We start from the raw sequence: 26,745 nt of genomic DNA, 5'->3' as shown, positions 1-26,745 counted from the left end.
TAGCAGGCGGACCCTTAGAGTTTCTTCTCTTTGGATCCTCCCCTGCTAGGTCAGCTTCATTTGTATTCGCTTACCAATGTTCACGCCTTTGGATCCTCCCCTGCTAGGACCTTGATCTCAGGCCTCCGGGGTTGCCCTTACAGTTTGCCCCAGGGGCAGCGGCAACAGTGTACTGCTTGGGCAGTTTCTTTTCCCAGGCAGTGAGGCGGCGAAGGACGATGACCGGAGTCGAGGGCGGAGTCGGAGATGGAGTCGAGGCGGGGGCAGGAGAGGGTGTGTCTTTCGTTTCGGGCTCATTGTAGGGCAAGGAACTGCATTCATCATACAAAGAGGCAAAACGATTTATAGACGTGAACGAGGGCACACCAGTCACTCGTCGCGGGGGGACAAAATCCTCTCCGGCCATCGACTCCGCTGCCGTGTGTCCGTGTAGCGGGCGATCAACTCCGCTAACATCTCGTCACCGAGTTGTTGGATCACCTCGTCGAGGATGTCCATCGAGCGGACATCGGCGGGGGAGGGGGCAATCCCGGGCGAGATCGTTTGGGTCGCCGCACCTGAAGCAGGCGCGGTGAGGGGCACCCCGAGCCCTGGTGCGATCCAACTCCATAGGGACGGGAGCTGGAGGCGCCGGAGCAGGGGGCGCGGGCGTACTCCGAGCCTGAGTCAGCGCCCGAACCTGGCAATCTTGTCCGGTTAATCCCGTAGAGAGTTTCTTCTGCTGTAAGGGCAACCCCGGAGGCCTGAGATCAAGGTCCTAGCAGGGGAGGATCCAAAGCATGAACATTGGTAAGCGAATACAAATGAAGCTGACCTAGCAGGGGAGGATCCAAAGAGAAGAAACTCTAAGGGTCCGCCTGCTAGGTAGCTGACTATATACTGCTTGTCCGTAGCTGCCGCTGTCGGGCACAGAAGAAACTCTGAGGGTCCGCCTGCTAGGTAGCTGACTATATACTGCTTGTCCGTAGCTGCCGCTGTCGGGCACAGAAGGCTTGGGCAGCGTCGCAGGCGAGGTCCCAGGGCGACTGTCGGGAGGGTGACGGATCGGTGATTGTGCGGGCAAGATGGAGGGCCGGACCGGAGTCGGAACCGGAATCGGACCGGAATCGGGCGCGTCTCCGGGCCGAAAGGGAGGTTCCCCTGACAATCATGCTTGGCAGTCAATAGGTTTTGTCATGGTACCAGATGAGATAGCCAAATGGATAAGATAATGGTAGGTGGTATACCTTTGAAATTAGTACTCTCCCAGCTTTATCTGCCCTAACTAGTTAGAGATCCATGGTTATCTTGCAGGTTTGATGGAGATCAAATACTACTGATGTGGGGATACATTGCATTGCTCTGATCATATTCACTCAGGATCTGAAACTGAAACATCAGAGCCTTGGTGCGGGAGGATCTGAACATATAAGTCACCTACCACAGATTAGTTTGAGTACCAGAAATGCCCTTTGTTATGACTGAGAACTGAATACAGTCATTATGTGGTATGATAGTGATCAAATAGCATGGGTAGTTAATGGTACTGCTTACAAGCCTCCTGGCAGTACTTGAATCATGTATTTACCTCAAGTACAGGAGTTAGAGGCTCATCAGTTGTAGATCAGTCAGTGATTGGGCAGCACTGGCACAACTATTCCACGGGCACTATAAGCTGCTTAATCAAAGTTGTTTATATAGTCAATATATACAACTTTGATTTTGTGACGATCTGTGACATTCTCTAATGATTGTTCTATCAAATGGCAAAAAAATCCTTTTTTGGAAATTTGTCATAGGCCTATTATCAGGTAATTGATGGCAGGTGAACAGATTGAAAAGTTGCTATGGCCTGCCATGTGTGTTTGAGGGTGCCAGGTACATACATACCTACACAAATCCATATACACATACATAAATCTTTTTGAAAAATAAAAGTTTCACAAAGATTGAATTTTTATGCCACTTTTTGATCGCATCAGTGGTCACATGATGCTAATCGTGGGAACATATTACCCTATATGGCAGGAGGAGTTTTTTCCGACCCGATATCCGTGATTCGAGACTTGAACCCCCCTTGCCCGCAAAACAAAACATTCATGCAACATTGATGCGCTCCGGCACGCGCAACCTGCTCTGTGGCACTTCGTTCAAAAACATGCACCACATTCTCACCCACCGCCGGCGCCGAACACGCAGCACCTACACCTCCTTCCGACTTCCTGCGGGGAAAGGAAGCGCACGACGGCGTCTCGTCTCGTCTCACTGTGATCGGGATCCCACTATGTGTGCGGGAGCAATTAGCTAAGATTACACAGACCGCCACGCGTGGGGGTGGGCCCGGGGGTACAACTACAGTAGAAGAACAGCGCGCGAATAAGCTTAGGTACGATAAATAGCGTCGTTTCGGTTTTGGGTTCATTTCGATTTCGTTTTGCGTTTTGGGCCGCGGAGGCAGGCAAGGAGGGTGTGCAGTGGGCCGCGGCGGGGGGCGGCGGGTATCGGAGGGACGGTGGTATAAATCGTGGACGTTGGCGGGAAGGGCAGGGAAGCGAAGCGGAGGAACGATCGTGGGACGCGCGATGCGGTGATGTGCACCGGGGTTCGCGGCGAGAAGTCGAAGCCGATGTCGAAGCGTCCGCGGGCTCACCACCCGTCGGCGGCAGCCCAATCGCCGACGTCCACGTGCTCGTACTCGCTCTTGAACGCGGACGGGAGGTACTCGGACGAGGACGGCGGGCTCGGGTACACCGGCGGGGAGATGCTCGGCGTGCCCGGGCCGTACGCGAAGCGCGACGGGGGCTGCGCCTGCGCCTGCACCTGCGCCTGTGGCTGCGGCTGGGGATACGGGTGGTACGCATGAGACCGGGGCCGGCGCGCCTCGTAGTCGAAGCCCGTGCCGCCGAAGCGCTCGTCGAAGTCGTCCTCGTCGAGCGTCTCGACGGGCTCGCGCGCGTCGGGCGCCTCCGCGCCGGCGGCCACAAGGGCGAACGCGTCCCCGCGGTCGGTTTCGGCCAGCGGGGGCACGCCGGCCCGCGCGCGCCAGCGGTTGAGCTCGCCGCGGAGGGCGCCGTTCTCGGCATGCAGCGCGCGGAGCTCGTGGGCGGCGAGCACGCGGTGGCGGCGCGCGAGGTGGATCTGCGCGATGGACGACTTGGTGATGGCGAGGCGCGACGGGCGGCGCACGCCGGCGAGGTTCGGGAGGAGCGTGGAGAGTTGGAGGATGCGCGCGTTGAGCTTGTCGCGGCGGGCGCGCTCGACGGCGTTGTGCGACGCGCGGCGGACGGCGACCTCGCTCTCGTGTGCGCCGCCCGGCCCGGCGTCGTACAGCAGCTCGTCCTGGTCCGCGTCGTCGCTGCTGCTGCCCCCGCTCCCACGCCGCGACAGGCTCGCAGGGAGCACCGTGGGCATGTGCGCGTGCGCGTGGGGGTGGAGTGCGCGCGGGCGCGGGGCGGCGACCTGGAACGGGGACGGGGAGCTGAGGGGGCAGTCGGCGGAGGACGGAGAAGACATGGTATGCGTGTTTGTGTGTGTGAAGAGGGGACAAAGCTGCCTTCTCGTCAGCGAGCGAACCACGCAACGGGAGGGGACGCACCAGACAAGCAGCGCGAGAAGGCGAAGGAATGCGCAGCCAGGGGGGGCGAAAGCAGCAAACGGGCGGGGGGCAGCGAAAGGAAGGGAAGGGAAGGGAAGCACCCCCCAGGACGCGCCCCGCCCTTATTATATCCCTCCGCCGACCTCGCCGACTCCTGGGAAATCAGCGAGACGTCCCTGGCACTGATGTGATTGCAGATCCATGATTGGCTGATCGCACCGCAGATCCTCTGATCGCACCGCAGATCCCTTCCGCAATAGGCAGCCGCCCGCGTGGCGAGCACGCGCCCAGAGTCACAGTGCTGCGTTCCCGGCGTGCGCGGATGACGCGGTGTCGGCGCGCGTTGGCTCGCGACAACATCCGGGAGGCGCCGGCGCTTAAAGCTTCTTACTGCACCCGGCGTTTCGTCGGTCCCTGCGCAGCCACCCACCCACCCACGCGCGCAAGTCTCGATCCTATCTCGCCTCGCGCAACGCAGGGGCAGCCATGATAGGGGCGCCCTGATTTCAATTCCCCACTGGCCAGCTGCGTCGGGACCGAGCCCCCGACGCCACAAGCACCGGTCGCTGGCCATGGCCAACTCCAAGATCCAGCGGCGTCCGATTACGCTCCATGACGGAGAGCCCGCCGGATCGTAGAAAGAAGCGAAGCAGCAGCCCCAGATAGACACACACACATGGCTGTCAGGCGCCACCGGACGCCAGAGACCGCGTAACATCGTCACATCAAGTCACCCGCGTCACATCACCCCTGCACTGATCTGCGTCTCCTCGACGATCGCCGGCCCCCCTTCATGCAGATTCAGATCCATCAAACCCTTCGTTCCAGCGCAGAATTCCCCGGCCTGTGCTTGTGCCTCGACCCTGGTGCAGCCCTGCAACCCTACTGGTACGCGGAGCCGGGGACGCACGCACGCGCGGCCGTCCGAAATCTCCGGTTTTCGAGGCCCGGGGCGCCTCCCTCATCTGCTGACGCGTATGTGGCTTGTCAGCCGAAGCACAAGCACCACCACAACAGCACCCTCCCCCAGCCCCAACTACACGCAGGGCCCGGCAGGGTGCACCCCCCCCCCTCAGACACCCCACACGCACACGCACATCCATGCCCACGCAGCGTCCGGTTCGACCCAGCCGACCCTGCTCTGCAAAATGGTGGTCGATTTCATTTTTTTTGTTCGTTTTGTTTCGGTTTGTTTTGTTTGGTTCATCTGCCAGGGCACACATCGCGTGCTAGATAGTATAATATAAATATTGTCTGACCATCCTAGCTCCTATCTACATTAGCATTCTGGCCCTCAGCAAGTGCCTCTGCACTGTACCAGGAAACAGGAAACATGCGCGTGCTGCTCTGCAGCCCACAAATCGCTGGCACTGCCAGCTGGTCCAGTGCTCACACCTCTACTGGATCAGAAACCTGATATTGATGCAGCATCTGGTTCAAGCCCAGATGAACCTGTTCATCCTGGCCTGGTCTTGTACTTTTTATACTTATATGAACTGATTGAGTGTCAGGTAAAATATAAATATCACCTCCCCATCCTAACTCCTATCCACATGCTTACCTTTAGCCATCTCACTTGAGCAAGTACCTCCACATCTACCTGCCACCTGGAAGAACTATAGACAAGTGACAGAGCAATGGCTGGTTCAATGCCAGATGCCCTCATAATGTGGTTGAAGCGTCAGATCAAGTATTTTTAGTTGTCAATACTGGCCCATTCCATTTAGTGCTGTCCAATTATGATTATGAATATGAATTTTCATAATTGAGTTCAGAATATGAATATATTTAATTATGTTCAAGCTGCACAAGTCTATACATAGTGCATATAATCCACCATATGATTTATCTTATGGTTTATTGAACCACTCCTTGGTTATGGTTGTTTCTGTGGCCAATTTTGCAGTCATTCAGGCATGCATATCCGTCATCCTATGCTTGATGCTGGAGTCTGGAGAATAGGTGCCCTATAGAGATGCTCCTTGCAGCAATGACCAGGATTGGTAACATAGCCTGAATGTTCTACAACGAGATATTAAAACTCTAGCCTAGGTTAATTATGATACCTTCACTAGCAAAGAGTGTCATCAAAGTCCAGGGTAACAATGTAAAGGTCAACTTCAGCCTTCCGTCAGGGCTGGATATGGATGTTGTCCGACCTGATTAGCGACGAACAACAACAGAAGAGAGCCTGCTCATGGTACTTGGCAATCGATGACCAAGAACTTGCCGAGGGCCTCGACGAATTCGCAGACACAGCTAAATCCTACGACGAGTGGAAGATCGCCATCATGTCGCATTACGCGGGCAACGACGGGAATCATCTGTACACGCTGAAAGATTGGACCATGCACCTGGATTCCACAGCCGCGGCTGGTATCCACTCGGAAACGGACCTCGCCACATTCTATTGAACGTTCACGCGCATCGGCAAGTTCCTCACCTCAAAAAACCGGCTCTCCGAGTCAGAACGGTGTCGTGCTTTCGTTCGCGCGCTCCAACCAGCTTCGCTCCAGGCCTCCGTGAAGCAACGGCTCCAAATCTTGCGGCCAAATGTCCATCTTGACAATCCATACGACGTGAAGGACGTCTACGACACCGCAAAATGATGCGTAGATCAAGTACCGCTGTAGTAGGGGGAGTAATGGATTAATTTTTGAAACTTTTTACGTAGCTGTGCTGTGAACCAAGAGGAGCGTTGGATGCAATTTTGAAGTACCCTCGCGGTGGGCTCCAAAATGACAAGCTTTCTCACTGGTGTGAGAAAGAACAAGAAAAGCAAGAGCCCTTCAAACTGCTCTAACTGCAACCAAAGGCTACAGCACAACCAGAGAGGGAGAAGAAGAGGAAAGACTTTGAACTCTGGGGGAAACTCTGCTGGGGAAACTATATGATATGGAAACTAAACTAGAGACAGGCTTATATACCCTACTAACTAGGAGCTAGGAGAAGGAACAGGAACAGGAACAGGAACAGGAACTATAAGGAACTATATAGGAACTAAGGAACACATAAAGGGAGAGATCAGGAACAACTACCAAACATGAACAAACAAGCACAAACAAGCAACAACAAGCCAAAGGCTTGTCATCATCGAAAAAAAAATTGGCGGCCGAAAATTTTCAGCTGTCACACACATCGCCAGGCAGCGCCAAAAATTTAATTTTGGTGCTGACATCACACCATTTTGGGGCGCCAAATTGTATAAATTACTACAGTACAACTTCTTACTGTGTAACAACAGGAACTTAGTCCTTGTACATCTATGCCCATTTGACAGGCAGCATGAATGCTAGTAATGCCACATGTGATGTCAATGCTTGGTCAAAGCTGTCAGGGGATGAGGGTCCAGGTGCCTAGTTGATACCAAAGCCGGGGGAACAGCCCCACGGCCAACTACTTAAGTACAGGGCTATCTGCGCACGGACCAGTCACGTGATCAGTCACAGCTGTCACATCACATGCTCCCCTTACACCAACCCCTCCTCAAGATCCGTCGCCTCGACGGATAGGCGGAGTGTAGGGTTCTGCGAACTCGTATTCGGGGTCGCCAGGGAAATAGAGGTTGTCGCCTATAACACGCGATGATTGCGCAGGTACGCCCCCCTCGTTGGGCCGTCTGTCGATTGCGGTGCCGACCGTGCGCTACCGCGTCAATCTGCATGGGAGTGGAAGCCACACTGGTATCCATCTGCATGGGAGAGGCGCCTTGGGTATGCGAGACTCGGGTAAACGTCGACGGAGTTCCCATAGCCACCGAGGGTGCGAAGGGAGTAGGGTTAGGCTGGGGAGTAGGGAGAGTGGAAGCCGCGGCCCGTATAGGTTGGGTAGTGGCGGCGGCGGGCTGACGGGGTAGGGTAGACGTGAAGAGGGGAGAAGACAGTCGCGAATGCCCAGCTGGCCCGCCGGGCGGCAGTCGAAGCCCTCGGATGAGCGGCAGGACGTGCGGCAGTGGGGGCGCGGGGCACCTGAGACTGGCCACGGGGCACAGTGGACGAGCGGTGTGGAGCACGGTCGACATCCATCTTAGTGGCGTGGGACGCAGGCACAGGCGCGACAGGAGGAGGGGGAGCAGGTCCCTCAGCAGACGGTGGCTGACGTTGCTTCTTCGCACGGACACGCTTACGCATGAACCGTTTCCCAAGCGCAATAAGTGCGTCACCGATTTGCTGGTCGGTTCCCCGGATAGAGACCCGGCGCTCGCCAGGCGCAGCGCGATCAGAGTACGCGCGCAACTGAGCACCGGAAGTGTCATGAGCTTGGTGGAGACCCTTGCCACCACGACCCACGATATGCCCGACAGCCGAGTCAGGCACCACAAGCGTACAAGAGAAGCGCGTGACAGTGTCAGGCGCAGTAGGGGGGAAGGTTTCGGCAAGTGGTATGGAAGTGTGGGCCGCAGCGATGACGGCAGGGGTAGGGGCCGGGATTGTTGGAAGAACCCAGCGACTGCCGTCCCAGACACCGTGGAATGTAGGACCAGGGGAAGGGGGAGCAGGGGGTGGAGCAGGCGTACCATACTCAAGACGGTCGAGACGGTCGGTGAGGCGAGTAATTTCGCTCTGCAGGAGCAGGCAGTACGAATACAGGTTGACAGGGACGCCGGGAGTCGTCATTGGAGGAGAGAAGGCAAGCACAGTAGGGTGAGGACGAATATAGGAGATAGAGAGGATCAACTGGGGCTAGAAGAGTGCCAGAGTCGATGTAGAGGCTTTGGTATGCTGTCAGGGGATGAGGGTCCAGGTGCCTAGTTGATACCAAAGCCGGGGGAACAGCCCCACGGCCAACTACTTAAGTACAGGGCTATCTGCGCACGGACCAGTCACGTGATCAGTCACAGCTGTCACATCACATGCTCCCCTTACAAAAGCATTACCCGTTACTGCACATCATCCACCCTGGTGACCAGTCAGGTATCCCAGCCCTGATCTGTTGGATTGGCATCAAGCATGTGCCTCGTCACACGCCAAGATCCAATCACTAACAATGCTCTCTTCTCTCCCCTCATATTTACATAGCCACTTCCTTCTACCAAACCCTATAGCCCTATATAGAGCAATCCCTCTCTCTCTGTATATATTATCTAAAAAATTAGTTTTGCTACAATCTTCTTCTTCTTTTTGTACATTAGCAATAAGCTACGCCGTTACGCACACCTGACAAAGTCAAGCCCCGCAGGACTGAGTTTTGCCTTATTCAGTAAGCAATCATTAACTTGTCTTTAGGTACAACTTGGCTGGGAGAAATGAGTTGTTGTTCTAGAACTGAAAAAAGTTGTATCCACCTTCCAGGCCCTGGGACCTGGCCTGTGACACCACCCAAGCCTTCTGTGCCCGACAGTGGCAGCTGCAGACAAGTAGTATATAGTCAGCTACCTAGCAGGCTAGGGTGCTGTGAGTAATTCAATTTACATTACTCACAGGTGTTTCAAAACCATATTTCTATATTAGGCAATTTTACCTATCTAGAATTCTATATTGTCCACACACTCCTCGACCACTCCTTCTTCTCGTACGCTTTGCGCCACCTCTGCGTCAGTAACAACATCCACCACTGCCCCACCCATTGGCTTGTTGCTCAGCAGATCTTGGAAGAATGTATGTGAGATATCAGCATACCATTCAGCCTCAAATGATGTATCCAATTGGCTGCGGGTTAGTTTGAGCTCATCCGGAGATGCCTGATCACCATCGAGGGCTTTCAGACTAGTGTTCGCCGCTGCAGCAGTGTTTGCAGCCATCGATGCCTTCTTGAAGGCAACTACCGATGGGCCATCCCAACTATTGAGTATGTTGAGGTCCGAGTCGTCCGTTGCTGTGTCATCATTGGAGTCTGAGTCTAGCTCCAACACCTCTGGTTGTGGTGATCCTGAAGGGGCCGTGCTATCGTTGATGGTGAATAATGTCTTCACAGGGCGCCAGTTTAAGTTCGGCGCAGTCGGCTCTTTCTTGTCGGAGTCCTGTCGAACGATGTGTGCATGAACCTTGGCCATGGCCACAGTACTGGACACGTCTTGACGGTTACGGTCCTTTGGAGTGAGTTTTGTAAATACTGAGACTGTCTGCTCCTCTGGCATAGAGGTCGGCATGATAGCGAATATCTTGAGAGCCACAAACTAAGAGAATTTAAGTCATTGATCACCAGACGACTGTGACATACTGCAAGAACAGCTGCATCGGACTCAGCAATCATAGCTCGCCAATAGAGATATGCCCGTGTCCATGCTGGGTCGCGCCGATTGAAGGGCGCGTGCTGATGGGTGTATGCCTTATATTGTGAGTGCAGCACATCAAGAATAGCCGTTACTGTTGTATAATGGCCTTGAGATGTTTTTTGAGGAGGTCGAAAAGATATTTGCCAACAATAGCATAAGTGGAGATGCTTTCTCGAAGGTCGTGGTCGGGGCCTATCAGGGCTACTGGAGCCGTCGTCGGAGTCATAGTGGTAGGTGTTCCGACAATGGGAGTACTTGTCGGTGGCAGCGGCACTGTGGTAGACGTGGGGTGCAAGAACGGGCTTGAAACATATTCTTAAATTCATTAGTAAACAATGGAAAACCACAAGTGAACGGACATACGGGGATCAAGAAAGAAACCCGAAACATAAATATTATTACTCCCAATCAGTTGCTCGTACCGAGTATTAACAATCACACGAATCTTGGCAATAACATCCGGTGGAATATCATGACTGTTATCCCGGAAAATGTCGCTCTGAACGGCCATAATGGCGACATAGAACTTGAACACGTCGGCAACAGAGGTGGATGAGATTTTGAAAGCGTTGTACTGCAGGATGCTTCGGAGGAAAGCTAGATGAGATTGTTCCTAGCAGATAGGTGTGAGCTTTACACTTGCTTCATCACATTTATCCGCGGTCGTACCTCGCTTCCATCCATTTTGACAACACCTAAGCGCACAAGCTCGTGGATGCTCGTCAAGTTGCGCAACAACGCGTATGCGGACCAGTAGATGGTCGTGAATCGTGTCTTCCCAACAACTTCTAAGCCCTTGCGCACTCCAAGGATGACACGCATTGCCTTGAGATGAGTGCCTGCCTACGTGGATGATGAGAAGAACGTGATGATGACACACATTCTTGAGATACCCTTCGAATTGCATTAGCGTGAGACTCGGGATCGAGGGACAAAGATAAAGATGGTACTAACCTCCTCAAAATGTGAAAGCCGGCAGATGTCTTTAATCAGGTTCGAGAGATGGTGCGGCGCGTCAGCAAGCGCTATAATGGTCGGATATTTGACGGCAATATTCTTGTGCGCGACACGCATGTTACCCGTGTTGTCGGAGACGATAGCAGCGAACTTTAGCGAGCCAATACTTTCAATTGTTGAAGGACCGATTGATCCGGAGAGTGAATAAATCAAAAGCGTCGAAGAGTTTGCAATCACAATCAGGTAAGTGATCTATGCGTTAGGGCAAACAATGCCCAACGCTGAATATTCTTTGGGTTTATATACATACAGGCTATGTACTAGTAAGTTCTACAATGTTCTGAAGGGTGAATAAGCAAATACACAGAAGATTCTGGAAGGATCGCGGCAAGTCACACCGCTGACACGTCAATCTTCAACATCAATCAGCTATTGGAATCGTTCTTCAGCGTCCGCGGCTACATATGGTGGTCAGACCTTTGTAAGTATCCCTTCGATTTGAGCTCCTGTATGCAAACGACCTGTTAGTAGGTATAAGATTTAGCCTAGGGTCTAGGAATAGATAGAATAGCAGTAGCCTAAAACTCTAGGAAGACTTTTCCCAGCCAAGAAAGACTTTAGAAATGGGTTCTTAATTGATAGATTTGATGCTAAAAATACTATATATAGTAATGCTAACTCCTTTTCTTCAGGCCGATAACCCGGTATATAGTGGGGAAGGCCTGTGTTCAGGATTATCCTGATTGGGACCAAAATGATATAGCTTGACACAGTGATTAAAACTACGGATGGCTATCAAAAATCGTTCCACATCAATAATATATATCAAGGATCACAATCCCCATCAAAATTAAGTCAATATAAAGGCAGAAAATAAATAAATAAAGAATAATATCATAGTAATTACACTGCTAAAACATAGGGACTAGGAATACCTAGATTTCTAGGCTACCGCTATTCTAGCTATTCCTAGAGCTTTTTAGCCTAAATATTACCACTACGGCTAAGTCTTGGGGGTCGTTACATGTCCGGTATAAACCGACTGCCCAAAAAGAGTCGCCCCGTCATAGGACAGAGTCAAGTTATCAATTTTTCGAAGCCGTTTGATGTCAGCGCGTGTATGCTTGAGCGCTTCGCGATGGATGTTTGCCGACATTGTGGTGGAGGAATGAAAGCCGTGCAGTGGATTGAGGTGTTAGGCGAGTTTGCGAAAGATGGGAAGGTCAACGTGGCGAACAGCGCCCCCCGAAACACACAGATACTCGAGGAGCAGCAAGTTACTGCGTTTTTGAAAACACTTGAGCGCTTTTTTCTTGTCTTGACCCCACGCGATGTGAAATGGCTGGAACGGGTCATTGGTTACCTCCCGCATCTCCGCCTCATTGCCTTGCTCTGCTTCCGCTTGCTCAAGCTGAGTGGAAAGTGCACTCTTGATGCTCGCGTCAGTCGCCCTGGCGCGTTGTTCTTCAGTGAGTTTGGGGCAGGTTAAGGCATGTTTGAAGATCCATGGAGTGTTCCAAGGATGTGCCCAGCTCTCCTTGCAGCCGGGACCTGCACAATGGTGTCGTTGCCAGGGTTGTTTTGTCTTGGGGTTGAGAGCCATCGTTTGACAACGGATCGTGAGTGTGTCGAGAAGGGGGTTGGAAGTCCGGCCGCATCCACCCTTTTCCTTAATGGCAGTGTCAACAAGGTCATCGAAAGCCCAGCTGATCTGTAGTCATTTAGCCATAGAAGGTATTGAGCTGCTGTTTACGCACCGTTCCCTGCTGTGTCACTTCTGCCGCCGCTGTTGCAATTGCTCCATTTACTTTCTTCTGCAAACCCGCATCTGACTTTTGACACTTCTCAGCATCCTCCACATCCTGCTCCTCCTGTCGCTGGCGCTTCTTGCCCGTTTCCTTGCGTTCACAAGGCTAGACAGAATTGTCAGGTCAATAAGAAGATAATGTGTGGTTACGCACGACTTTTCCATCTCTTCCAATTGCCACCTCTGCAGCTACGATTAAAGTCGACCCAGTTCATGAGGAGGACATTCTGTCCAGCAGGACCCGTAATATATTCGCAAAGGACCACAGCAACCGCTTCCAAACCCGGCCCCCTACTCTTGAATTTGATCACCGTCCCGCCAGTGCGTGTGCCGAAAGAGCGTTCAAGGTCCTGATTCACGACGGGTTGCTTGCAGCCAAGCTCCACCACGGCGTCAGTACGGAGCGTGAAGTTGCAGAAGTCGTGGTCTGATCCCAGTGGGATGGATGTAGGGAGTGATCTAAGTGTCTTCTCGAGCCATCAAATTGGCTCCGCATAATACAGTGCTCCAATTTTCGGCGGAGCTGGGACTTTTGGCGCCATGGGAAGGAGAAGGAAGTTATTTGACAGCTGTCATTGACGGCTGCCCTGGTGACCAAGACTCGGCCCGCTCGGGGATATCGGAGATATCACCTGTCGGTTTCGAAACAGGTCCCAGCACCTGCTGATTTCAAAACTCACAGGTGTTTCGAAACCATTTCGAAATGGGTTTCGAAACACCTCTAACTCACAGCACCCTATAGCAGGCAGACCCTTAGAATTTCTTCTCTTTGGATCCTCCCCCTGCTAGGACCTTGATCTCAGGCCTCATTTAAGCTGTAATAGTGCCTTTCAATATAAAACAGATATCAAAAGTAAACTGCCCATTGATTATATTGCCAAATTAAGAAAGATAAAATGCTATTCAGTGCTAAGGAGACCCAGTAGCCTCAACTGTTACTGTCTATAAGGTAGGAGCAGTGTACAACTTGGTGTACAAAGACCCGGAAAAAATTGACACTGTGTAGATAAATCAGAATTTGTATTTTGGCACCCCCCTTAATTCAGGGGAATATTTCTCGAAAGCAGATGGTGCAGGTGTGAATGGCATACATGCAGAGATGTTTTGTCAAATTTTCGTAGGTGGAGTCCAATTTAGGCCCAGAATTCATCCAATTCAGGCCACACTTCCTGATGCAATTAATATATATGGATCAATACCACGCCTGTCATTGCACACAGCTTCTTTTCTGCCACCTAAGCATGAAGACCAGGCTTCAACCAGCGCTGGAGTTGCTGCCTGTTGAGCTCTGGGAAGAGATCTTTGCTTGCTTACCTCCTCGCACAGCCTTATATCCACCTACCGGCATCTCCTTCGAGCTCAATCGAATTGCAATCCAGTGCCACCTCCGCCGTCACGGTCTCCAACTGGACTCCTTCCTGCAGCCCACCCTTCGGTTAGCGGCAGATGGGGGCTTGTTGACGGTGCTTTCCCTATACATCACTCGGGAGGAGCTCATCACCGAAGAACTCGAGTTTCATGCTTCGTGGCCCAGTACAGCGATAGACATCGCACGGGCGCTTGGCCGTCTTGAACGTCTAGTCTATCGGCTGCCGCGGCTGCGTACACTCCATATATTCTTTGGGTCCAACTTGTATCGCTTTTCCGACGCCGTCCGTATGCTCGTATGTGCCGTCTTTGCGGCGCTGGCGAAACGGATTTCTCTGGGTGGTCCGGTCTTGATTTGCTCGTCTCGCGTGCTGTTCTCATGCACCGTGGACAACTTGTACATCGACATGCCCCGCGCGCGGATGTGTAATCCTCTATTCCACATACGCTGTCTGCATCCTGAGCCGTGCTTGCTCCCGCCGTTTCTCCTCGACGCAAAGTTCCGACTCTGTTCTGACAACTTAGAGCAGAACACGGCCGGAATCCTACTCTTGAACAGCAGAAATGCATCATACTTCTCCTGGGGAGACCTCACCCCGGTCCATATCCGACCTCTTTCCGGCATTGTATTCGAAAACGCGCGCTTTCATCGTCTTATCACGCTTCACCTCTCCCAACATGTCGCTCTTTCCTACCTCGTGGCGTTTCTCGAGAATCACCCCCACCTAGAGCGTCTCGAGTATCGAATCGCAGGAGCTGCGGATGATCCCTGCAACTGCAGCACTGGCAGTCTTCTGCCCCGCCCCAACCTTCCAGAATCCCGAATCAAAGTTCTGCAGCTTAACCTTGGGAAGGCCGACGGCGACGCCATACACTTGCTCAATTTGCTATCCAACGCACCGCGGCTGAGCTCGTTTGAGCTCCTCGTTGACGATATTGGGATCAACAGCCTCGCTTTGACGCTCAGAACCATCGCAGTTCTGGCGGAATCATCATCCGAATCAGGCCAAGACCTCTCTGTCCATCTCATGCCAGAAACGGCAAAATCTATGTTTCTGTGGTCGAGCGACAATGCCTCCATTGCACCCTTGCTCGTCTTCCTTCGCCGCCTAGATCTAACCCTCCCGTCATTCTCCGTCGCGCAAGCAATACTGCCTTGGCTTCGACAGATACCACATCTGGCCCACCTAGCGTTCACCATTAAACCATCTTATAACCAGAGAAAGACGCAGTCTGCGTTGCTACGCAAGTTTCAGGAAACTATGGAGCGGAGAGAGCTGGCGGCAGACGAGAAGCATTTGCTTCGCGAGTGTCATCTGATACTGAAAAATGTGGATGTGTCGTGTATGGTAGAGCAGCCGCGACCGTCTTCCTCGAGACCGACGCCTAGCATGCGGTTGTTTTGAGTCTAAATGGTTGGCACAATTCAACTTTGTGGTTAAAGTTCTGTGGCATTGGAACTAAAGTGAAGCCTGAATGCCCTCAAGTTGTGTGTCAACATTATACTCACCGAGCCATGAATCAAGGGCTGATCAGTCATCGACTGAGGGTCAAATTAGCGCCGTACTAGTCGAAACTCGCGGGCAACGACTCAAATCGTACAATCACCGACCGTGTCACAATATCAAATCACTCACGTGGTGTGACATCGCTTGACTCCGCACCCTCAGCCACCGTCTCTCTACATCCATCTGGAGTCCACATACCTGCGCTCATACCTTTCGGATATAACCCTCTCATATGAATACCACCTATCTCCCGGCCTCGCCGCCAGATTCCCGTTCACTGTCGCCCGTCGCTCCCTTCGATCTGGCTGTTGACCCAGATGGTGTGTTTCTCGCTCTAGCCAGTGACCACCACATCTAAATTAAAATTTTTGCGTGACATGTTTAGAAGAACAGCACGAGCCTATATGGGGATTTAACGCTGCGCTGCTCCCTGGCGACGCCGACCAAACTGAAGACTCTCCATCCCACCCACAAGGCCAAATATCCGAACTTATTACATCGTTTTCGACAGCGAAACGCCAAGCTGAAAGAGCTCGTCGGCGCACGATTGTGGAGGTGGAAGCTGAAGGGGAGTCCCCGGCAAAACGTCTGCACGTTGACCCGCCGCCGGGCCCGGGTCAACCCGCGCTGGACGTAGACGGTGTGGAAGTCGAGGACTGGGTCGATGTGGATGGGGCCCTTTTGGCCTGGCTCGATCGTCTTGCGAATGAAGAGGCACTGCGACTGCAGCAGGCTGCAAAACTCGCAGGCGGACCGAAGAAAGAAGGAGATTCTGAGGAAATGCAGGACGTGGCCCAGGCTGTACCGGAGGAGCGGTGGGTGATCGTCGAAGCGCCTCCAGATGGTGCGTACTTTTGTCTTTTCTCCAGAACATAATCAGGCGATTGACCTCACTCCTCTGGAAGGCCCACATGCTTCAAAGCCCATGTTAGATGTGGTCAGCGAGAGCGTTTCGGCCCCACTGTCACCACAGGATCTGGTTGCTCCCATGGTAATGTACGACCAGCTCGTGTTAACAGCTATTATTTTGCTAACTACGATATCATTCAGTGACCCCGAGCCATCACCATCGCCGTCCCCTTCGCCGTCCCGCTCGCCGTCCCCCGACCGTCCTCCGCGTCGCTGTCCTTGTGCACGCTGCTCGCCCAACGAGCCATACAACGTGAACTCCGGTAATTGTGCAATTGCATCTGCTCATATGTTACTGATTGCCCTTTTAGCATTGTCTACGGACCAAAGGGACGAGATACATCGCTTATTTTCTCTCAGCCCGTTTGCAATGGGAATGGCCTAATCATTTTTCTTTGGCAAATTTTCGACATTTCCGGGACAAACGGCCAAGGCTGGACGAATTCTCGATTGGAAAGAATCAAGTAACAAAACCAATGTCTGTACATGTCTGTACTACTATATGTATTCATGATTTCACTTTCACTCTCAATGTGAATATCATTTATCCATAAGAACATCGAAGATTCGAACTCAGTGAAGTGAAGTCTCGAAAACTCTCAACCCCACCAGCAGGTTGAACGAACGGGAAACTTGGGCATTGAGGAACGTGTGTCAGTGGATGTCTATACCCCCAAAGCTTTCTCGTTATACACGTCGCCCTTTGGTGGGTCGGTGGTTTGCGAAATGATATTCATTACTGCCCACGTCATCAAGCTGATATCATGGACCTCCCGCACACTCTTCTGTTTCGACGATGATGCTACAAACGCCAACCCTCCAATTCCTTGCGGACAAAGCATTGGAGGAGATCCTCGAGCGTGCAGCGCCGATCCTGGGCGAGTTTTACATCGCTTTTATTCCGTCAAGGCTCAATTTTGTGACAGGTCGAGCGAGCAGCGTCCCTCCGCCCAAGACAGCGCATTGGATGGCAAACGTGCCAGATGAGACGCGGCTGGTGGACATGAACCTGCCCGGCACACATGACTGTGCCACATGTGAGCCCGTCGCTTGAGATGGGTCCAGGCTAAGGGTCAGAAGGGAACTACTCGGCGGAACGGCAGGCAGAGCTGGAGAAGTACACGGGACCGTGCGTGCCTCATTGAGACTGGACTTGCTGACTGACCACACCCTCAGTCTGCGGTCTCACGTCTTTTTCCGCTGTCAGGACCGCTCGCTGCTGGACTCGCTTGACGACGGCATAAGGGCATTCGATATGCGGTTGGGGTACAATCCAGGGGAGGACACAATAGGTTTCTACCATGGTGTGTGGCGCTTTTCGTTGGTTGACCTCTTCTTACTGTTCTGCAAGGCCGGGCACTCCTTTCCCCTACCACCTCGTTCGACGATGTCCTCTTCGGTCTATACCATTGGCTGGTCTATCATCCCACAGAAACTATCCTCGTCTCAATACAGCAGGAAGAGGGCTCGCTAACGACATACGACGAGAAGTTCGAGGCTATGCTTCATGCCTCACTCACAACACCCGTTGCGCAGCAGTTCTGGCTCCAGACAAAGGGCCGGTTGGGTACGCTTGGTGAAGCGCGGGGAAAGCTGGTGCTGCTCCAGCGGTTTACCTACGAGTTTTTACCCGCGCTAGGCGAAACGCACGAGTATGGAATCCATCTCGGGGCCGCAAAATGGACGCCAAACGGGGCCGATATCAAGCTGGTGTATAGTGCGGAACCACGCAGGGTCGCGTACATCCAAGTTAGTACAATCCTTTTTGCTTTTACTTCCTCTTTTTTCTAACCCAGGCAAGGACAACTTTATGCCCCTCGTCCCGCATAATTCTGGTCCAGACGCCAACATCTCCGCCAAATTTGCGGTTGTCACCACCCACTTGGACAAGGCCATCTCCACCAGTTCAAATGCAACGGAAGCACTCTACGTTTCCTTCGCCAGTGCACATGCGAACCGAGACACGGTTCCTGTTACTCCCAACGTCGGTCTTCTTCTATCGGTATATATGCTTCCACTGACAAGACGTATAGATAATCGCCCTTGGGGACGGTGCGGGAACGCCCGGTATGAACGAGCGACTGTTGCCATGGTTGACCGAAAGAAAGGGGAAACGATTTGGTATCGTCTGTGTGTGATTTATATTGCCAGTTTTTGTCCAATATTGAAGACTGCTTAGTGCTTGACTTTTACCACTCGCAGCCTGCTCTTGTACAGACGATTATCGGATTGTCTATGTAATTCAATGTACGACATCCAGTTGTTATGTGCGGGGAAAGAGACTGAATCCCAAATAGATTTAAAGGAGCTATTGACTCTCCGATTGTACATATGTGCCAGTGTAGTATGAATGGTTATATTCGACCATGCCCACACACCAGAATCAACCACGAACTCTTACGGATCAACTTCTGCGAGTCACGTATCCCTTCTCTTTCTCCCTCTCACCATCATACCACGCGGACCTACTACTATTGATATCGTGAACTTCGACGCGCATGCTATCAACTGTATTATCGACGGCCGATCCGTGGACCCCCGTGCGTCTTCTAGCTTCCCCAAGCCCGCCTTATTCATCCACTATCGGACACTGCTGGAATTCCACCGATATTAACCACGACCGAGTGGAAGCCCAGCACGACTTGACTTCATCTCGCTTGCCCAACGGATGTCATTTTTCGACGCAGGTATGTCGCAATTATGCTCCGCCTTGGTAGAACATTGAAGCCCGCAGGCTCGGTCGGCATTCGAGTCATAAGTTCGTTTCGCCGACGGCGCGACAAAGGTTTCTCCCACGTGCGAGGCTATTTGACCTTGAAGCTTGCGAGACGGAGAATCTCTCTTACTCTCCACCCGAATTCCATGGAGCACCATGAACGCCCGACACTGGAAGGGAAGCGGAGCGACTCTGAGGTGGAGAAGGTTGTCGTCAAGACGTCGACAGAGACGACTGCAGGTGGTGGTGGTGGCGTAGAGATTGAGTATCCGGAGGGCGGTATAACGGCGTGGCTAACGGTTCTTGGAGCGTACGTCGGCGCTTTCTCCTCCCATTCCATGGCTCAGAGACGGTAGGTTCATGATTAACTTTTGTGGATTTGGGTGCGTTGTCAATTTTCATTCATGGCGCCGTCTTGAACTTGTTTCAGCTATACGACAGCGTTCGGTGTATACCAAGGTCATTCTCAGTTGTTTCCGCTCTTTTCTGTTCTAACAGTTCCCGCAGATTTCTATGTCCGCGACTACCTCTCGAATTCATCTCCCTCAGCGATATCGTTCGTCCCTCATGTCCTCCGCTCCCTGAATATAAATCAAATCGTGCAGATGGATTGGGAGTGTCAACGCTCTCCTCGGTGTTGCATTCAGTCTGATTTCGGGGCCTTTATACGACCGCGGCTATGTGTATGTTCTCCTCCTCCACGCGATAAACTCTTATTTCCCCAGTCGCCCAGTCATATACCTCGGCTGTTTCATACAAGCGCTGAGCCTGTTCATGCTATCGTTCTGTCAGCCGCAGCAGTTATATCAGGTTCGTTCTCGTTGCCCATTGTTTGCTTAAGCTTCTTATACAACACCTTCTCACAGGTTTTACTCACTCAAGGCATTGGTTTGGGCATTGGCTTGGGGATAACTTATGTCCCCTCCGTCGCTGTCGTCTCACACTATTTCCATCGCCGCCGCTCGCTCGTTATGGCGCTCACTCAGGCTGGTACGCCGCTCGGTGGCCTAGTTCACCCAATCCTCCTAAACAACCTCCTTCCCCATCCCGGATCGAAGCATCGACTAAGCTTTGCTGGGGCAACGCGCGTGAGTGCGGCTCTGGGAAGCCTCTTCCTGCTCATGGGTTGCCTCTTGGTGCGACCGCGGCCTGGAATTATTGCGCCTGTGCGACCGACAGCGCCAACACATAAAACGAGCATGTCTGCGACGTTGTGGAGGTCTCTGAAAAGCGCCGCTCGCGATCGGCCATACGTTATTGCCACGATTGCGTGGGTGCTGTTAGCACTGATGGTATTCGTTTACTGACAACGGGTACCGCAGCATGTTCTCATACATCATCGCGTTCTGGTACCCCATTTTCTTCCTCCAGCTCGATGCGACGACACATGGGATGAACGAGACATTTGCGTTTTACGTTGTAAGTCGATGCACTCTCACCGTCCTGGCATATCATTCACGACTGGGGCGCTAGCTTGTAATTATGAACTCGACCGGGCTGGTCGGGCGACTAACAGCGGGATTCCTTGCAGAGTACTTTGGCGTCACGCTCGTCATTACGGTCTCTACCGCTGCAGGGACGCTCCTTATCTTCAGCATGCTCCTATTGAAGACCGTCGCCAGCGTGGTCGTCTTGGCGGCCATCCAGGGTGTCTTCATCGGCGTCTGTCAGTCCCCTATACAGCTTCAGATGTCCCAAAGCTGATATGGTTGAAACACACAGACGCTGGGCTTCTTCCCTCATTGCTGGCCTCCTTGACGGATGACTTCACCGAAGTCGGGTGCGCATTAATTCTTTGCCTTGGATGCGTCTGAACAACTGCAGTCTCCGAATGGGTATATCCTTCACTGTCGAAGGAATCGGGGGCCTCATTGGTGAGTCACATTGGCATTTCCTCTGAGAATCTATGTTGATCCCACTATACAGGGCCGCCGCTATGTGGAGCGCTGCTGACCTCGCATTTCGTGTGGTGGCGGCCCACTCTGTTCAGTGCGGTGAGTTGCCTGTTGTTCGCTCCCCAAACATTGCAATATCAATATTAATGGCGGCAGATCATGGGACTGGTAGGCTGCTTATTATTCACGGTCGCTACCGTCCTCGTTCGTCGCAAACGGGCGCATGTGGGTTGAGGTTGAGGCGCATAGTATATGAGCAGTGTGGGGCTTGACATATGGATAGAGTATAGACGTACTTAGAATTTCCGGATACATAAATTGTGGTGTGCCTTGCATGGAAGAACTGCAAACAGTAAACCCAACCCAACATGAGTCTGTAAGCTGATGCTCAGCTTACTGATGGGGAGCTCTCCGATGCAGAAATCATTCGGCTTTCGGGTTTGCTCGGCGATGCCTCGAAAAACCTCTCCCACACTTGACGTCGCATGGGAGATTTTTCTTAGATTTTGTCGACTGCTGAATTGGTGAGTAATCCCATTCGGAGAAGGAAAATCCCCACTGTTGCTAACTGTCTAGCCTTCGGATTGTTACTTATGGAACTTCGAACGTCGAGGATGAGAATGAGAATAATATCGCTTCAAGGAGACCAAGATTTCCCCAGGCTGATGATTTTTTCTCATGCACTCTGATCCATTTGCCTCCTGTACTTGCCGTCGAAAATCTTATCGGTTTGCCACGGTCAACACTTTGTTGTCATCACGACTTTATTGAGCGGACATCTGCCGATCAACTGCCGATTCTGCGGACATCAGTCACATCGATTTTGCCTCGTGATACTCATTGACAGCTCATTGATCTAGACGCCGCCATTTTGACATCGAGCGCCGACGGGCACATGGGCTTGAGAATCGTCGAAATTGGGGAGTCGCACCACCCGCTCCCTCAAGACTTGTAGCCTTAGCTGCAGTAACTAATCGGGAGGCGGGATGAATCGCGAGGCTAAAGTCTCCACGGCGATAGACGCATCAGTCAAAGTCGACATGACAACGAGAAGTCTCGCACCAGGATCGACTGATGATGATGGGCGTTACGACTTGGCTGTCACGCACTATTTTCGGTGTTCCCCTTCCTCCTTCCCCCGCCCGCTCCTCCCGTGGCTTGCCTCGTTACTGAGGTCGCCCAATACACCTCCCCAGTCCGCTCGCTTCAGCTCGCACCGTCTTTACCTCCACCTGGCTCCCCTACCCTTAGGCCCCTTACCTACCCTTTTTCCGGATGCAAAGTGACGCCTCCGGGCTTGGCCAAAGGCGCGGCTATGCCGCGTTGAACTCCTCCTCAAACCAACTCCTTCCTTCGTCCCCCAACTCTCCCATTTCCCCGTTCCGCTCACCTGCGAGCAGTGCATCGAGCTTGCCTCTGAGCCCTGTCCCAGGTAGCTTGCGGCAGTCCTTAGCACCCTCCATCTCCGACCGGGTGCGTCCTTTGCCACCTCTCTTTCTTTTTTCTTGGCTGACATTGCCTAGTTTCATCTTTCCGCGGACCCTGCTGACTGGGGGGCGGACGTGTCCCGACCCGAAGCTGACGACGCCTTGCATGATCCACGCGATGGGCGGAAGCACAACAACGGCAGCATATTCACGAGCCGAGGATTCTGGAACGTGGGCTGCATCGCACTGCTGGCTTGCATTCTAATTGGGCTATTGTTGCGTCTTTCTTTCCTTCAATTCGACCATGCTCACTAATCACCTTTAGCCTGGGATATCCCATCGCCACGCACATCACCAGCAAGGCGAAGAATACCAGCGCTGCTACAGTCGTCAACAACACGACTGCTCCCGTGTGGCCTAATATCTCGAATTGGGGACTGATCGACAACGATACTCCAAAAGTGCGTTTCCTTTTTTATGCTACGCCTCCTCTTTAAACTCTTTACAGGAGTTCCACAGGATCTACTCGTACCACGATCCAACTAAAGAGATGCAACTTGTCTTTAGCGACGAGTTTGAGACCGAAGGGCGCACATTTTACCCTGGCGATGACCCGTATTTTGAGGCCGTCGATTTGCACTATTGGTCTACTGGTATGCATCATCCGCTCTTGTGCTCCTCTGGATGACCATGAACCCATAGGCGACCTGGAATGGTACGACCCCGCGGCCGTCACGACCCGCGCTGGTGCCCTTGAAATTAGTATGAACGAGGTTTTGGATATCTCTCAGAACCACAACATGTCATACCGCAGCGGCATGCTTAGCAGCTGGAACAAGTTCTGCTTCACGGGAGGTCTTATCATGGCGGCTGTGAACCTCCCCGGGACGACCAACGTTCTTGGTCTCTGGCCTGCAGTGTGGACTATGTGAGTTGACCCGATGATTCCAAGCTCCCAAAGCTAACATCCCGCAGGGGTAATCTTGGACGCGCTGGCTAGTGAGTCTTCTTTAGGTTGCCCGACGTTATATCGTGCTCAACTCCATACAGTGGCGCTACCCTCGAGGGTATGTGGCCCTACTCGTGCGTTTTATTTGCCCGTCCTTCATCGTCCTGTGACAACGTTCAGATACGACACCTGCGATGTTGGCACGCTTCCGAATCAAACACTGCCCGATGGCTCTGGGCCTCCTGCTGCGCTCCATTCCGGCTCGAAAGATGTCAAGGGGGAGCTGTCATATCTTCCAGGACAACGACTCTCCCGCTGTGTATGCCCAGGCGAATCACATCCCGGACCTATGCACAAGGATGGCACCTATGTCGGCAGGTCCGCGCCGGAGATCGATATTTTCGAGGCGCAGGTAAGTGTATTGCCTTCGAGTTGGGACCCCCGAGCTCAGGTGTTGCATAGATCGAAGAAGAGGTGATCGGACGAGTGAGGCGAGTCATTTTCCCGAGAAGACGGTTTCGTTTTGACCGGTCTTTAGTCAGAGTGCGCAATGGGCACCTTTCGACGCGGGCTACAACTGGGTCAACACGTCGGATACGCTCTACATCGCTGATCCGACTTTGTCGAAGCAAAACTCTTACTCTGGCGGGATTTGGCAGCAAGCTACTTCCGTTGTATCAACAACCAGTCCGTCTCATGTTTCTATTTCGTGGTTTTCTCATAACTTGTCGTAGACCAGGACTGTTATCAGCTCAAGTCGCCATGTTTTGCCGTCCATGCGTTCGAGTATATTCCAGGATATGACGACGCGGTAAGCCGTCCACGTCTCTTGATTGCCCGATGATGCTCATGCGTTTTCAGTACATAACCTGGGTCACCGACAACAAGGTCTCATGGACAATGCGTGGGGGTGCTGTCGGCAAGAATGAGCTTGCGCAGATTGGGCCCAGAGAAGTCACTCGCGAGCCACTGGTCTGTGCAAACTTTCGACGTTCGATCTCATCCTCACATTCTCCAACGCAGTATATTCTCATCAACTTGGGTCTCTCCCATGGCTTCGTCTGGGACATCGACTTTAAGCACTTGACCTGGCCTGCAGTGATGCGCATTGACTGGATTCGTGTTTATCAGGACCCCAACCAAATAAATGTCGGTTGCGATACCCCGGAACGGCCGACGGCCCAGTATATCAATACGTGCGTCTCTTTTTCCGCGATCTCACGAGCGCCAATCTGACGTTCATGCACAGGTACCTCGAGGCGTACACCAATCCCAACTTAACAACTTGGGAAGACGGCTACCACCAACCAGTGCCCAAGAATAAATTAAACGGCGGGTGTTAGATAATCGGAGACAAAACGCAGCTGTTGTTTGTTCTGTTGTTTATACGCTGGTTTCTGTGTAAGGATACCATGGGGGATAATGGAAAAATAGGATGCTATTCTTGTAATCTCTTCGAAGCAATCCATTCTCAGGTCGATCTCTCGAACCCCGCCATTTTGTCATTCCGACTTGCGATCGCTTGGCATTGAAGGCTTTTGACTCAGTTCAAGTACCGTAGCCTGCTGTAGAGCACAAGTTGAGCACGGTCTACTACTTATCCACAAGGAGCACGTTGGGGTTCATGGGAACATTGTGCTTGTGTACAAATAGGCACGCACATGAATAATAGGCCAAACGTGAGTTCTCAGTTGGGGGGCTCAGGTGGTTTGGGCCCTGCCAGTGGGGACTGGAAAATCTTCTTGTTCCTATATGTGGATGGCAGGTTCCCACGTAAACACGATCAGTCAAGTCACGTGGCCCGATACGGGTTGCTTCTGACGTCCATCACCCTTGGAGCGCGATGCCCGCCGCATCCTCCGCCTCCGCTGCCACACTACAAACGCTAGTGCAGCGCATGAAGAGCGAATTGGCGGCTGCCACGGACAGAAAAGATAAGCTCTACGCGGTGTGTTTATTCTGCTCTGCAGACTCCTGCCAGCCTCTAAACGGAGGTCCTACCGCAGGAGTTGGTCGCGGCGAATGAAAAAGAGCCAAATGAACCGGCAATGGACGTCCTCAAGACGCGTTTGAAGCTGAATGAGGTGCGTACGTTGCCGCTCGTCAACGCTCCCTGACGGAAATGCAGGACCTGGTCGAGATGAGACTAAAACTGGTGTCGTCAGTCAGTTCTGAGGCGACGGACTCACAGTTGGAGGAGATGCGTGCAGTAACTTTACATGCTTGTCTGCATCACTCACCGGCTTACTTGCATCATATAGCTTTTGACTCGATGCGAATCAGCTGCTATGGATATTGCGGAAAGCAAGGCGTCGGCGGTGGTACGTCTTACTATCAATACGATCGAGTGATGCCCTGGAACTAAATCCGCACAGCCCCCCGCAGGTAAGAAAAAGACGTTGCTGAGGGACAAGGAGGGCCAGTTTACGCAGAAAGCCGCCGTGGCGGAAGCATCGGCTTCTGTGCCCTCGACATCGGTCAGCAAAGCGAAGAAGAAGACTCCCACCCCGCCACCCCAGCGCAAAGAAATAGACTGGGACAATTACCCGCTTGCACGGCCCCCCAAAGGTGAAAACTGGCACGAGTTCTACGAAATGGAGGGCTTTCACGATTTGGCCAAAGCCCAAGCAAGGGTAAAAAGAGGCGATCCCATGTTCATCAGCAAAAGTCTTTCGGTGCGCCTTTTCAACTCGCGTTCCCTCTTCATCATTGAAACCGTATAGTTCAATACATATTTCGTCGTCCTTGCGCCGGAGGTAACAACATGTTTCTGTCTTAATCTCACCGTCACTTAACCTGAATGTAACAGCCACCTTGCGATCGCTGTGTCAAGCAGAATCTGCCCTGCTTAGCTCCAGACCCCGCGCATAACACTAACACTAATCAATTCCGTTGTATCACTTGCCGGGAGTTCAATGGAGTGTGCAACAAGACCATTCCGGGTAGCACGAAGCACGAATACGCTGGTGAGTAAACTCCTCACTGCCTATGCAACCGATGACATCCGCTCAGACGCCGTTGTTGCTTATCACAATACTGCCAACAGTCTTGAACAACGGCCCGGGTTGTGGATGGGTCCGGATGTCCCGGAGCTCGATATTTTGCCACACGGGGTGTGGGAGCGTCAAACGGAACTGGACAAGCAGCGAAGAACACGCAACTCGTTGGGGAATGGCCTGTAATCCGCAACAACGCTGAGCGGAAACTTGAATATCTATCTGCTGAGATTGATTCCATGATTAGCCAGCGAATAATTCGCTTGATTAAATATATATTTCTTTGATGAAACATTAGCTGTCAGAAGATGGTGCATCCGCCTGAACTACCCTACGCACTATGCTACCGATGAGCCTGAGAGTTTCAAGCTCACGCATCTCATCTCGAGTCAAGGAACTTGAACCCCTCGGTTTCAAGTTCACGA

At 52.5% G+C, this 26,745-nt stretch overlaps 8 protein-coding genes across 8 annotated transcripts; 6 read left to right on the top strand and 2 right to left on the bottom strand.

Moving 5' to 3' along the window:
- Nucleotides 1–2,625: 2,625 nt before the first annotated feature.
- MIND_01280000 (Macrophage erythroblast attacher) lies at nt 2,626–3,492 on the bottom strand (the record flags this gene model as incomplete). Its single annotated transcript, XM_037369271.1, has 1 exon — nt 2,626–3,492. One exon carries the CDS (start codon nt 3,490–3,492, stop codon nt 2,626–2,628), a length of 867 nt encoding a protein of 288 aa, XP_037214477.1.
- Nucleotides 3,493–7,353: 3,861 nt separating this feature from the next.
- MIND_01279900 (uncharacterized protein) lies at nt 7,354–8,190 on the bottom strand (the record flags this gene model as incomplete). The annotated part of the gene is made up of 1 exon (XM_037369270.1): nt 7,354–8,190. One exon carries the CDS (start codon nt 8,188–8,190, stop codon nt 7,354–7,356), a length of 837 nt encoding a protein of 278 aa, XP_037214476.1.
- Nucleotides 8,191–13,793: 5,603 nt separating this feature from the next.
- Nucleotides 13,794–15,326, top strand: MIND_01279800 (uncharacterized protein; the record flags this gene model as incomplete). Its single annotated transcript, XM_037369269.1, has 1 exon — nt 13,794–15,326. The coding sequence occupies one exon, from the start codon at nt 13,794–13,796 to the stop codon at nt 15,324–15,326; it is 1,533 nt and encodes a 510-aa protein (XP_037214475.1).
- A 334-nt stretch (nt 15,327–15,660) lies between these two features.
- Nucleotides 15,661–16,722, top strand: MIND_01279700 (uncharacterized protein; the record flags this gene model as incomplete). The annotated part of the gene is made up of 5 exons (XM_037369268.1): nt 15,661–15,748; nt 15,814–16,272; nt 16,334–16,424; nt 16,479–16,600; nt 16,649–16,722. 5 exons carry the CDS (start codon nt 15,661–15,663, stop codon nt 16,720–16,722), a joined length of 834 nt encoding a protein of 277 aa, XP_037214474.1.
- A 411-nt stretch (nt 16,723–17,133) lies between these two features.
- On the top strand, nt 17,134–18,578 carry MIND_01279600 (PLC-like phosphodiesterase; the record flags this gene model as incomplete). The annotated part of the gene is made up of 7 exons (XM_037369267.1): nt 17,134–17,374; nt 17,418–17,466; nt 17,514–17,641; nt 17,689–18,086; nt 18,139–18,321; nt 18,371–18,467; nt 18,517–18,578. 7 exons carry the CDS (start codon nt 17,134–17,136, stop codon nt 18,576–18,578), a joined length of 1,158 nt encoding a protein of 385 aa, XP_037214473.1.
- Nucleotides 18,579–19,005: 427 nt separating this feature from the next.
- Nucleotides 19,006–21,182, top strand: MIND_01279500 (MFS general substrate transporter; the record flags this gene model as incomplete). The annotated part of the gene is made up of 14 exons (XM_037369266.1): nt 19,006–19,024; nt 19,072–19,363; nt 19,410–19,436; nt 19,484–19,512; nt 19,561–19,609; nt 19,659–19,736; nt 19,779–19,863; nt 19,920–20,323; nt 20,376–20,472; nt 20,527–20,719; nt 20,776–20,833; nt 20,878–20,927; nt 20,980–21,047; nt 21,105–21,182. The coding sequence occupies 14 exons, from the start codon at nt 19,006–19,008 to the stop codon at nt 21,180–21,182; spliced, it is 1,527 nt and encodes a 508-aa protein (XP_037214472.1).
- A 1,041-nt stretch (nt 21,183–22,223) lies between these two features.
- On the top strand, nt 22,224–24,667 carry MIND_01279400 (GH16 domain-containing protein; the record flags this gene model as incomplete). Its single annotated transcript, XM_037369265.1, has 14 exons — nt 22,224–22,421; nt 22,472–22,650; nt 22,701–22,836; nt 22,884–23,028; nt 23,078–23,303; nt 23,351–23,374; nt 23,426–23,458; nt 23,505–23,736; nt 23,787–23,839; nt 23,863–24,011; nt 24,059–24,135; nt 24,186–24,296; nt 24,348–24,520; nt 24,574–24,667. 14 exons carry the CDS (start codon nt 22,224–22,226, stop codon nt 24,665–24,667), a joined length of 1,830 nt encoding a protein of 609 aa, XP_037214471.1.
- A 476-nt stretch (nt 24,668–25,143) lies between these two features.
- Nucleotides 25,144–26,506, top strand: MIND_01279300 (uncharacterized protein; the record flags this gene model as incomplete). Its single annotated transcript, XM_037369264.1, has 8 exons — nt 25,144–25,272; nt 25,331–25,408; nt 25,453–25,533; nt 25,586–25,645; nt 25,700–25,999; nt 26,048–26,080; nt 26,134–26,290; nt 26,337–26,506. Exons 1-8 carry the CDS (start codon nt 25,168–25,170, stop codon nt 26,504–26,506), a joined length of 984 nt encoding a protein of 327 aa, XP_037214470.1. The 5' UTR covers nt 25,144–25,167.
- Between the last annotated feature and the right edge of the window lie 239 nt (nt 26,507–26,745).

The sequence above is a fragment of the Mycena indigotica genome (assembly GCF_014461135.1).
Source record: "Mycena indigotica strain 171206Taipei chromosome Unknown Mind.scaff0013, whole genome shotgun sequence".
Lineage (NCBI taxonomy): Eukaryota > Fungi > Basidiomycota > Agaricomycetes > Agaricales > Mycenaceae > Mycena > Mycena indigotica.
The sequence above is the reverse complement of the archived record's forward strand: the minus strand, read 5'-3'. Positions and strand labels throughout refer to the sequence as shown.